At 45.1% G+C, this 12,795-nt stretch overlaps 1 protein-coding gene across 2 annotated transcripts in view; it reads right to left on the bottom strand.

The window, feature by feature from the left end:
• HTR4 (5-hydroxytryptamine receptor 4) overlaps positions 1–12,795 on the bottom strand; it is a 152,788-nt gene that overhangs the window by 28,163 nt on the left and 111,830 nt on the right. Inside the window, exon 7 of one of the 2 annotated variants that reach the window (XM_052816610.1) lies at positions 11,748–11,823. The exons of the other annotated variant lie outside the window; for it this stretch is intronic. Within the exon in view, the coding sequence (XP_052672570.1) occupies positions 11,763–11,823 (61 nt within the window). The 3' untranslated portion in view covers positions 11,748–11,762. The remainder of the gene's footprint in view (positions 1–11,747; positions 11,824–12,795) is intronic. 2 annotated transcript variants of the gene reach the window in all.

Here is a 12,795-nt window from a genome sequence, read left to right as displayed (position 1 = left end):
TCTCTGTTTCTAGAAAAAATGGGAAGGTGTATTAGCCCTTACAAGTGAAATAGCAAGAGGTGTGCTGGACTTTGCAGACATTTGGTTTTTTATTATTTTACCAATGCTTGCACTTCTTAGAACGGTCTGACAGTACTAATTATTTTTAAAAGTAAATGATTTATTCTAGAGCGGAGATCTCTTATTTGGCCAAAGCATATGGTTTCCACACACTGTGCCTCTAAGCCCTTCGCTTGTGCTAGTAATGACTCGTTATTTATAAGTGAGCAAACCCAAATATTTACCTTTGGGTATCTAAATTGTGGCACTGGTTTCCATCCAGAACTGCACTATCTTAAAACTAATATCTGAGAACAGTATTATCTGGGGAGGGCATTGTCACACTCTTGGCTAATGAGCACATTTGAGAAGTGTGATTTCAACCATACGTAGCAATGAAATTAAAAGTTTCCAAACATCCCCTGTGATATAGAGAATATCAATACTGAGCTCCTTGTTAAATGTTCCTATTTCAAAGCTAGATGTGACCCTGAGAGCTCTGAGTTTCTGCTCCAGCTGCTCACACTGAAAGAATAGAATAAAATAGAATAGAATAGAATAGTTTCCCTTCCAACTGAAAATATACTATTCTATTCTATTTAAGTGAAAGGGAGGCATGAGACTCCAAGTGATTGCAGTGTGAGAGAGGGGGAAGGAAATATTTTGGTTAGATTTGAACATAGGGTTAACACAGAGAAAATAAAAACTAATTATTACTCTATGGAGCAAGAAAATAAAGGAACATGTACTGGTTTGAAGGCACTAACAAAATACAGAGGAGAGAGTTATGCATGCTAATGCTGATCTGAAGAAGGAGATGCACCTAGTCTATCCCTCTCTCTGTTCTAGTATTCTCTAAACAAAAATAAATAAATGCAATTAAATTGACAAGAGAGAAGGGACCCTGGAGCTTGGGAGGTGTTGAGACACAGCATGACAAGAGCTGAATATCCCTGTTACAGAGTTCAGTACACCTGTTTTCATGACATGTGTCTTATGACTCTTAAGCTCACAGATAGGTGAGCTGACTTAAAACCTCTGGGCTGAGTACGCTGCAGTAAAGTAAGGGTAAAGCAACAAGTAAAAGAGCCTTAGGAGCTCACTGCTGTCTCCCCCTTACAATTAACCAACATGGAAAGACAGAAGACTGTGAAGGACTTGGGATGCTGAAGACACTGGCCCAAGACGGCAGCTTCTCCTGCCACCTTGTCAAAGCATCCGACCTCAAGTTTCTCGCTTTCTCTGGAAGCCATGGAGCAACCAGCCCCCAGGATGCCTCAGTGATTACCTGCATGGTCATGGGAAGGATTAGAAGGAAACAGATGATCATAAAACTCATGGTTTTCAGTGCTCAATCACACCAATTATGTCAGGGAAACAAATGATTTTTAGGATCTGACACCCTAAAACAACAAGCAATTTTTTTTGATCACAAACATCATTCACGTAACAACCAGCTCAGCTCCTTACTTCACCCCCAGACCATTTGCTATTGCAGACCCATAAAATGGGTTTATACATCATGATCCCCACGCTGAGCTTGCAGCCAAATCTCTCTGTGTTTTCCCTAACAGTGTAGCAGAGGACCCTAGGATGGGTTACCTGAAAAATAACCTTATTTAGCAAGCGGAGGTTGCGACTGTACTGTCCCTGTGTTTCTCATGCAGTCAGGAAATTACTTTCAAACAGGACCACAGATCTGGTGGCTCCAGATAGACTCATCACCTCATATACCATCCAAAAAAGCAATTCAGTTACCAACATGGAAGTAATTTCAGCTGACTATATTGGTGCAAAGAGTGTTTTTCTTGCTGAGCTTTACAGCTTTTGAGTGATTGAAAAGCACTAAGCAAGATCTCACAGTGATTAACAACAGTCTGAAAAACACGGTTTCAGCTACAAAACTTAGTAATATACTGCCAGTTAACTCTGGTGGGAATTCCCAAACTGGCTGTGAACATGCCATGAGGACACAAAACCAGGACATTGCGGTACTGAGACCTCAGACTGTTTAGGAGGATGCATGCCTTAATGAAACAGCTATTTAAAAAAATGAGGTTGTCATGGCTGAGAAATAAAGTATGGAGAGAGACTACCTATTGAGATCATCTATTATATAGGCATTAGGTTTGCAAAACCAGAAGCTGAGAAAAAGATGTATCAGGACACCCAAGAACAGCTGCTGATTTCTGCCTGGAAAACAGGCATGCCCCGAGCACATATATAGCAAGAGAACATCACAGCTGAGGCACGAAAGGTGTGACACTGTAACAGGTCAAATGGGGATTTCTGGGGAGGGATTCCCCAGTTCTTGTAAATAAAAAATCTCTAGCTCGCTTTAATGTTTGTTGATTTTTTTTTTTTTTTAAATTTGACCCAGAACAACTAAGCTTCTTGCTTTCTTTTTATGGGAGGGACAATTTAGGATTTCTCTCCTGAAGCAAGAACTGATGACACCGATTACTGGAATTATCCTTTCATTCTGAATAGGCTAAGAAATGCTAATTTCTCCCAACCATTTCATACAGCTGGTCTGCCTGAAGTGTGATAATTCTGTTACACAGATAAACTGTGTTGCTATCAGAGTAAAAGATCAGAGAAATTAAGAACACACTAATCTAGCTGCTGTCTCAGAGAGGGCTTGTAGAGGAAATCTTGTGTATATTTTGGCAGTGCTTTATCTGTGCTACCAAGCCTCCAGCCACCAACGTCTTAACGCTTAGCTGTGTAACAGGCATGCCTGTGTTTGGCCAAAAAAATGGGTGTGTTCCAGGCGCTGAACACAACCTCATTAAATCAACTTGGGTTGGTGAGGCTGCCATAGCAGTGTTACTGAACAACATGTTCCCGATCTTTGCCTTCATGAATTCAGCATGTCGCACCCACCTTGTCTAGCCAGTTTTGAATTGCTCAGTTTCATCTTCTCCAGCTGAAGATCATGTTGCTTAATTAATCTTAATTAAGTGTTGTGGGCATCTCTTGAGCTCAATTATCTCTTTATTTAATTACAGTAACATACCATATAATGTTCTCTGTTTGATGGGATGTTTTGCACAATAGTTTAATCCAGAAACTGAAAGAATTAATTCATTCTTAGAATATGTCTCTAAACGGGTGGCCAGGTAAACTGCATGTTTGTCACAAATGCCTGGACTCACTAGTCATCGTACTCTATTGCTGATGTTATATACACAGAATAATCAGAAACGTATTGCCCGGTTCTGTGGCTCTCAGATCTCTGTAGGCTCTTCTGAAGTACGCATCAGACTAATGTTAAACAAAGATATCTGGCATTTGTCAGCTGAAAGGCTTGGCCACAGCCCAGGAGAGTTTACGGTTTTGCTCTTGTTCCATAAACATTTAGTCCCTGTGAACTGGCCCCTCTCTGCATCCCCAGCTATGGTCTATGGTCTGAGCCACCTCTCAAAAGGGACCGACTGCCCAGGGAAATCTGATACACGGGTGCGAACTCCTGCCAGAGCAGAACCAGTGCAATGCAGGACCACTGCTCCTGGAAAAGCATCTCGGTGTTTGCGATGGCTTTATGACAAATGGGAAATTTCCTTCCCTACCACCTGCTTGCATATCTTTGCAGGGCCATACTAGTTTCTTTTTTCAACAAAGCCCAGAGCTGCTGGCCTCCCCCTTTTCTTTGCCAAAAAGAAGCTGGGTCAGTGAAAAATTGAACATTACAGCAAAACTCTTGCAGCAAGGACAACGCTGAGCAAAGGCAGGGGACTCCCCCGAGCAGACTGTAGCCCCCGAGCTCCCAGGGCAGCGTGGCCCTGATGCTGCTGCACTGCTGGGCTCTGCTCTGCTCATCAACTTGACTTGTGGCACCCTTTGCTGTCATGCTTTTCTCACTTTGCTGCACACGGCTGTTATTCCTTCAGCAATACAAATGGCAGGGAGCACAACGTGAGCTGCACTGGCAACCAGGCGAGATATGCAACCCCTGAAGACAAACGCTTTCTCTCCAGCCACCCACCCACTCACACAGACATATACACTCAGTCATGCACTTTACGGTGAAAGTACAATACTTGCTAAAGAAAAACGTGCAGGGCCTGACTGGTTTGCTATCAAAATTTCCATGAACTTTCTGCTTCTTCTTGAACTGAGCAGGGAGGTTTAGATGCATCAGCAATCTCTCCATGCGCAGGACACTTGGGTTTTGCAGTTTAGGAGGCTGATGAGAACATGATGATCCTTGGAGACTCAAAAATAAGTACTGAGGGGGAATTACTCCAAAGCAGCATGCAGCTTTCACTCATACTTCAGGAATCGGCTTCATCCGAATGGGGAGAAAATCCAGCTGGCCCAAAGCCCTTACAAGCATAAATGCTGGTTTTCCAGTACATATGGCAGTACCATTCAAAGAGCTATGACAATGATACTGTTTATAGCTCTGAAAATGGCGCTGCCATCTGCACCATGGTGCAGCGGCTCTCATCCCCAGGACGCGACTCTGCAGCAGGACCCGTCCTGTGCCCTGCTCTTCTATGTGCTCAAGTGTCCTGCTAAAACACAGCACAACTCCCGGGTCGTTAGTTGAAATAAATGAGAATGGAGGCACTATTTCGGTTGAGAAATCCCTGCCATCTTAAAGAAAAGCACCCTTGAAGGTCCCGTTGTGGTTTTCTGGAGGAAAAGACAAGGAGATCCTGGCTGCACAGTCTTCTGCTGCTGTTGGTACAGGTGGCAGTCGGGGGAAGCACCGGCCCCCCCACGCTATTCCCTGCAAATGCTAAGGAGGCTGTTGCAGTGGTGCAAGGGAAATACAGTGGCACAGGCACATATGCACACACACACACACACACACACGTGTGCCGGTTTCCTCTTCTACCCTGCAGTTTAACAGGAAAAAAAGGGAAAGCCTTCCTCTCTTTCCTGATTCCCCCCATGACTGGCACATTTTCTTTCCTTCACTTTTGATTAAAGTCCAGATGTTGCAGTGGAAGTGTACTGCACTTCCCTCCCAGACTAGTTAGTAAATGCTGCACAACATTGGACGTTAATTTCTCCTGGAGAACAAGCACATGGCATTCGCAGGGCACAATGCGCACACTGCACCTACCAAGCAAACTGCTGGATCTCCACTTTGCAATTAATCCCAGTGTGCTGCTTGCAATGAAGCATTGATCATTATTATTGCCCTTTCCAGCTGGAAGCCAGTTCTAGGCTGGGTATTTCCAGTCGCTCTTTGAAAGCAGTCTCAAAACGGAAAGATTTATGCTTTAGAAAATTGTGCAGCCCCTCATTTGTGTTGCTGAAACATCTTTCCAAGAAAACTGTTGTATGACTGCAGCCATAACTCCCACCAGAGATTATCCTTATCACATTAATACATTGTTAAAGTAGGAAGAAAGACAAAAAGGAGCTAACTTTTCCTTCTCCTTGGCAGTGGCATCCTATCTGCAGTCCCCAAGGATGATTGTGGGAAAAGGTTTGTGTTACAAGCTGGAAATACTTTTTCTGATGTCTGAAGCATTTAAATCAGCTGTGTTCTATGACAGGCGCTGACAGCTTTCCTCTCAGTGCTTTTAAGCCTCAAAAAACTCCAGCAGGATCTCAGATAACTTTTCTGCAGCCTTGCTGATTATCTCATCAATAACGAACTGTGACAAAATCAACTGGGGCGCATAAACAAGGACAAAAAGAGAAGCAGAAGAACAAGAAGCAGTTTTATCATCCCAGTTCTGTCTCTAGCCCATGCTAAATTGGCCCAGTGCTGGTATAACCTGCGGGGGTGACACTGGCTCATGGGGTTGGCCAGAAGACCACTGCCACGCTCTGGCAGAGCTGCCTGTGCCATGGCCGTGAGAAGGAAAGCGAAGGTGCCCACTGGTTGGGACAGCCTTCTGGCTATTGACTTTGGCTTTCAGGCCAGCTGGGATGGACACGACAGCTCCAGCACAGTATGTCAGCCTTGGGGATTGACTGGAGGACCCCACTGCCTCTCATGCATTTCATTAGCAGTAGCTGCTTGCCCTCCCTAAGCTCTGCATCCTCGCCTACACAGAGCATCCTACCACGTACATTTTTTACCCTCAGTTTAACAATTCAGGATGGCATCACGAGTAACTCAGGTTTTTAGAGCAAAGTTAATGCAAGGGCTAAAATAGTATTTAGGGAGTCCATTTATCTTACAGAAATATAAACAACTTAATATTCTATTCAGATTATAATATAAAGGGCTCTAAAGCAAAATACTATCTCAGAGAGAACATCTGCATAGGTTTGAGCATGGATTTTCGAAGTGGCAATTTGATTTTAAAGACTTGACAATACTCTGAATTTACTTGGCCCATGAAAGGAATATATTTAAGCAAGGTGCTGTATTGTTTTATGAAATCATTGTTCAGCAGCACAGTCAATCCTCCTTTTTGACTACAGTTTTTTGGGATCTGCTTTCTTTAGTATTTCAGGAAATGTATGCTGTCAAAACTTTGTAAAGAATTGTTTAAGGGACCAGGAATGTAGGACTGTGTGTGTGTTGCTCTGGCTCTGTAGGTAATTGTCTAAGTCCAGCAATGGCTTAATGAGTCTGTTGGAAAACTTCTCCCTTTGGCCATCCCTGTGGAGCTCCATTTGGGGACCCCATAATGTGTAGCTCCCTGGCCAAAGGAGCTAGCAAGTTTTTTTTAACAGCAGATACTTGTACCAAAATATTGTAGTGCGGGTTCATTCTGCCCCGATGCTCCAGCTCTCTGCTCTGATTCACAAAGGGAACCTCCCATTGTCTTTCACCAGTGACACCAAGGAAGAGTGTCGTGGTTTAACCCCAGCCGGCAACTAAGCCCCACGCAGCCGCTCGCTCACTCCCCCCGGGTGGGATGGGGGAGAGAATCAGAGGAGTAAAAGTGAGAAAACTCGTGGGCTGAGATAAAGGCAGTTTAATAGGTAAAGCAAAAGCCGCGCACACAAGCAAAACAAAACAAGGAATTAATTCACTACTTCCCATGGGCAGGCAGGTGTTCAGCCATCTCCAGGAAAGACAGGCTCCATCACGTTTAATGGTTACTTGGGGAGACAAACACCGTAACTCCAAATGTCCCTTGCTTTCTTCTCCTTCCCCCAGCTTTTTATTGCTGAGCATGGCATCCTACGGTCTGGAATATCCCTTCGGTCAGTTGGGGTCAGCTGTCCTGGCTGTGTCCCCTCCCAACTTCTTGTGCCCCCCCAGCCTAATCGCTGGTGGGGTGGGAAGCAGAAAAAGCCTTGACTCTGTGTAAGCACTGCTCAGCAGTAATGAAAACATTTCTGTGTTATCAACACTGTTTCCAGTGCAAATCCAAAACACAGCCCCATACCAGCTACTGTGAAGAAAATTAACTCTGTCGCAGCCACAGTCACTCATCTCCTTAACAAAAGAAATGGAGCAATCCACATTAAACAGGGAGGCAGCCCCAACCAAAGTACTGCTCCTAACTAACTCTACCATTACAGCCTGCCAGGACTTCTCATTTTATCACAATTCCATGTTTTGGAACAGCTAAATTCACTTCCGAATTAATCATGTGGTTCAGAGACTGCCTTGGCAGCCTGCATGGATTTTTTTTTTGCAGACCCTAATCAAAGTAGTGGTGACTTTAAAGACTGTGATAAATAAGGACTGGTCTTATCAGCGTCAGATTGTGAAATACAGCTCTGCACATCTCACAACCAGGATAGCAGGAGTCCATCCTGTGAAGGTGCCTGCCAAGCCATGGGGTCAGGTCCCCCGTTGCTGCTAGTTAGGTAGAGCAGTCTAAGAGGCAATGGACTGTACTGATTTAAACAAGCATGAACTGGCTTGTGCCAGTGGCAGTTTGCTTTTTTTGTCCTTGCTCCTTGTTGCTTCCGAAACTGAGCTACTTTCGCTGTTGTCCTGACCTCTAGGGAGGTATTCTTCACTTTGACCAGGAAAGTTAAAATCCTACCAGACCAGACTGGTAAGGTTTTGTAACTAGCATAGATACAATTGACTATACTATGGAAAGTCATGATTTTCCTCTCTGTGACTAGCAGAGCAAGTGGAGAGGTGTTATGTTCAACTGTTAGTGGGTCACAGGATTTGGCAGCACCTCAGTTAGCTTGGATTGTTCCAGGCAGAGTCAATTATTTCACTGTAAACCAGAGATAGCAGCACACCGAGATGGAGACTGTAGATCACCTTTTGCTTGCTCTTTTCACTTGAGCTTTTTGGAAGAACTGCAGCCAAGACGGATTACAATTAAGTGACGGACATGCCGAGCGATATTTGTGTAGGGATAAGAGCATATGGCCATATGATGGGAAATGACAGTGGAGAAGTTGCCAGAGGGAGGAAAGCAGACACAAAACTCACATGAGGACATTTCACAAACACCTGACACAAAGAACTGAAGGTGTAACAGACACGTTAGACATCTACATCTGAAATCTAGACCTTTGAACTCTGTGCTCAACCCCCATCTAATTATGAGCACCCAGTAAAGTCTCTTAGATCCCTAAATGCAAAGAACCCAGAAGAGCTATGAACCTGCCTCATGCAAAAACTGCAGGAGCCTCCTAACCCAGGTCTGAGGGAGTCTCAGCTTTCCAGCCCCATCCTGTTGGCTCAGGCAGGCTGGCATTGGTGACAGCAGCTTAGTGAGCAGAAAAGGATTTGGGGTTCAGCCTTCAGGTCTCTTTTTTCCCACTGAGAGTCAGACTTGTTTCTCCCCCATCCTGCAATGACCCACCACCTCCAGACTAGTAACTGCTTTTGAGTACTGATTCCTGCTCGTGTTTTCTGTTGGAATTTTTCCATTCTGCACAAGTATTTAAATACACATGCAGTGCAGGAAGACTTTTTAACTTCTGTGGCTAATGCTTCTGCTTAGGAAAAGGAAGATGAGGTGAATGCCATCTCCTAAGCCACTGACTGCTTAAATACGGCAGTATCACGTAGCACATCAACAACCGAGAAGAACCAGGACAACCTGCCCTCTGCACCTCATTCCAAAAAAAACATCTCAAAGGAGTGTGATCAGCAGAGTGAGGCGCTTCTTTCACCCCACCTCACTCTCATTGCCCTGTGGGCCAGCACAGCTCATGTCCCACCCATGAAGGAGCCCAGGGGCCTTTCAGAAGGTGACACGATGTGGTGAAAGGGTCCGATGGCCTGAGACTGCACTTGCACTCTGTGCATGCTTATTAAGAGGCATGCAAAAATGAGTTGAAGATGACAGTCAGCTGGTCCCAGGCAGTGGCTTTAGGTAAAGGAGTAAATTGCAAAATTATAATCCCCAGTGAGAGAGCTCACCCTCATGAGCAGGCAATGGAGCTCTCCCTGAACTGAGATACTGCCTGTTTATGGTGTCCTTCAATGCTGTAGAACAGTGTCTTTTTCATAGCTGAAATGTGGCTGAGGGTGCTTGTGTACAGAGTCTGGCCAGGAGAGGGTTACCAAAGACAGCTGTCCCTGCAGAGCAGGGAGATGGGTAGGGCAGCAGGAAGCCTAATGAGCCTCATTAGCACCAAGTGCCTTGGTAGAGAGGAAGAAATAAAAGAGCAAGGGTGGGAGAGCAGTGCTTCTGGGTGCTGGAGTGGGTGTGGTGATTAAAGGAGCTGTATTAGTGCTCTGTTATCCTGGGGAGTATTGAAAAGGTGAGGGAAAGATATTACAAAAGATAGCTATGAGAGGGAGTGACAGCTGTGCTAATCCTGTTCTCACTGACAGTTATTTCAGCTGAGGAAATCTTTGTGGGTTGGGAGTTATGGGGTTTGTACCTGGGCTCTTCCAAGTGCTTCCCTTTGTCTTTCCTCTCTCCCAAGTGAGACACAGTGCTCCCTCTCCTCTCTAGCTGTAAGTGGCTGTGAGGCTGCGGAAGGACCTGAATATTGCTGAAAACCAGAGCTGCTTCTTATAGCCTCTGAGGCTTGGGAACCGAGTCCATCGGGGATGAAATGGTGTGGGGTGATGCTGACGGTCATTGCTGGGAGACTGCTCTCCCTGCCCTGGACACTGCAAAGAGCAAGAGGATCTCTATTTTGAGGAGCTCCGCTCCATGGGTGCTTTTGTTCCTGCAAGTGTATCCAGGGGATAGTCCAACCGGCTCTGAAATACCCCAGAGTCTCCTCCTAATCCCTCAAGTTTCAGTGATGGCCAGGAATGGGGGAATGGTGAAAATTAGGCTTTTCTTCTCTTCTAGTAATGTGCTTTCCGAGAAGTGCTCAGCATTCCCTTCCTGTTTAGCCAGGGATGTTCTCTCTGTGCCTGAGGTCCCTACTTTGTGTTAGTCTACTTTAAATTAGCAGCTTACGCAGCTTCCACTGGCTGCTTTCAAAAAGGCATTTTGGCAACCCCTTGTTGCTGAGGAATGTCCTTTATTTTGTACAGCCTTTGAAGGGATGGTGCCAGCTCTCCATCGGTGGTTGGGAGTTCTGCAGTGCAAAACTTCAAAAGAAGGTTGAGTGCTGATACGGGGAGCAGATTGCGTTCTGATCACAGCTCTGACTCTGCGTATGCTGCATCCTATCCAGGGAACCTGGCTACGGAAAGTTACAGATGGCAGAAACAGAAACTGTGTTCTCCACTTTGAACTCTGCTGTCTTAAAGCAACTGTTGAAATCTGCTGCCTCTCTTTGATATCTGAGTGTCCTAATGAGAAGTAAGCAAAAGCATTGAAGGGAAAAAGGAGAGAAACCCCCTGCCTGCCACAAATCTGTTGGGATAATTGGAGGTTTTGTGGGTACTGGGAGGTGCAATGTCCCCAGGGTCTGTGGCTTCATCGGCTGGATACAGAGGGCATGGTCTGGAGAGCAGGTGGAGGGATTGGTAACATTGAGATGCTGGAGCAGTTGTGGGTGGGTGTGTGACACTGAAGGGCCAGATGCATTCTGCGAGTCTCCTGATGGAAGATGCAAAAGGCTGGTCAAGTATCAGTTCTTGTGACTTGTCGTCCCAGTTTCAAGGTAGGGAGATTGTAATTGTGACCACCAGGATTTTCTTGGCCTCAAAATGAGCTCTGCTTCTTTTCCCTACCCTCTTTCCAAAAACATCTTGAGCAGGAAACCAATTTTATATTTATTTGCTTTTTAATGTTGAGCTAATTGGAGCTGCATGTCTGGCAGTGCCTGGCCCCTGGAGCATTCCCGTGATGCTTGTCCCACTGTAGGAGGAAGCCAGCTGGAACCCTACATACCACCTGAGGGAAGAGAAAGCCTCAGAGCTGTCAGAAGGTTTAACTGACTTAAGTACTGGAGTTACTGGAGTCTTCCATATCCCTATGAGAACCTCTCATAGCTGTATCTAAACTCTAGGAATTATTAAAAGTCCTGTATGCTTTATGCATGGGTCAGGCTTGGTCCAGCCAAGGGCTCTTCTGTCCTAAGCGCAGTCTGTGATATATGGTGTTGTGCAGCTCTAATGTGAAATTAATCCCAGTTTGTTACTGTCCTCTGTATCTTGTTCTACTCCTTTGTGTGGTACCTACTGGTGGGACCCTGCACTACTGTAACACAGTCCTTTGCGTGAGAAAACCATCCCCCAAAGGCAGCGTTCCTGCTGCATGCTGTCTGCAGTGTCCTGCAGGCTGGAGCCCACCCTCAATGTCCTGGGGTGAAACATCCCCATTCAGCTGGGGTTTCTGCCTCTACCCCACAAATCTTAAGCTATACATCAAATGAGGCTTTAAATTGTGTTACAATAAATACTGAACAGACACACACACAGAGCTGCAGTAATAAAAGAAAGGACTTACAGAGCATGTTCATGGTTAGACAGGAGCCGGTCTACTGCAGAAGAGCAGGAGGAGCTTGGAGACAGAGGAACAGCCACTTTTAGTGCAGAAAGGAGGAAAGACAGACACAGTGAGGTAGTAAGGGGAGAAAGGAAAAAACACAGAGATAGTTAATAGGAAAATGCTTTCCAGCTAGCCTGACATTAAACACCAAGAAGTTATATTCCAATAGTGTCAAAGCTAGAGCTACATCACCAAACCTCCCACTAAAGGGGAAACCTGATTTTTACAGTATTGGTGGTAACTGGGTTAGAACTGTATGAGCCATCAGGTGGGGTCTTTTTTTTTTCCGTAAGCCATTTTGGGAATCCTTCAGCTTTTCAAGAATATCCTTCTCCTGTCTCACTGATACAATTTTTTGGCAGGAATGCTCTGCTGAGCCTGTTTTCCAAAAGCTCTTCAGTTGCTCTAGGAGGGGATTTGGTAGTTACATACTGTCTTTCTCCTGCTAATTTCACAAGTACCACCAACCCATTTGGTCTGATTGAGGATCCTCTTTTGAGGAAGCCACCTGTATCTCTTAAACAAAAGTCTAGGGAGTAGTAACTAGGTCACTTAACTTCCACCCATGCTAACTGACATGTTCACTGCTGAGAAATTTGATTTATGGAGGCAATGCAGTCCTGCCATAGATTCCTGGCTGGTGATCCTTGAGCCTTTTGACAGCTCTAGTATGCTGGAAATGTCGGTCTGCTTTTTTAAGTACAGACGGGGGAGTAATAGTTGAGCTCCTTGATTTTGTTAGACTGCAGTGCAGGAATACAGCAGTTACTATTTAATTTTTTGTAAAGTTATAACTATACCTGGCTGCTAGCCAGCACCTGGTACTAACTTTAAAAATATACTGCTGTTGGCTGTGAACAAGGTACTATGGGTCTCTCACCAATCCTCTGAAGTGTAACAGAGAATTACCAGTGCCTCTTAATGCACTTAACAGTTGTAACTCCTGTTCCTAGTCTTGCATTTTAATCCTGACCAGCCAACAAGAGGCCGATAAAGTGCAAATGGA

Source organism: Harpia harpyja, chromosome 20, assembly GCF_026419915.1.
Source record: "Harpia harpyja isolate bHarHar1 chromosome 20, bHarHar1 primary haplotype, whole genome shotgun sequence".
In the NCBI taxonomy this organism is placed as follows: Eukaryota; Metazoa; Chordata; class Aves; order Accipitriformes; family Accipitridae; genus Harpia; species Harpia harpyja.
Note: the sequence above shows the minus strand (reverse complement) of the source record. Positions and strands in the feature narration are given on the sequence as shown.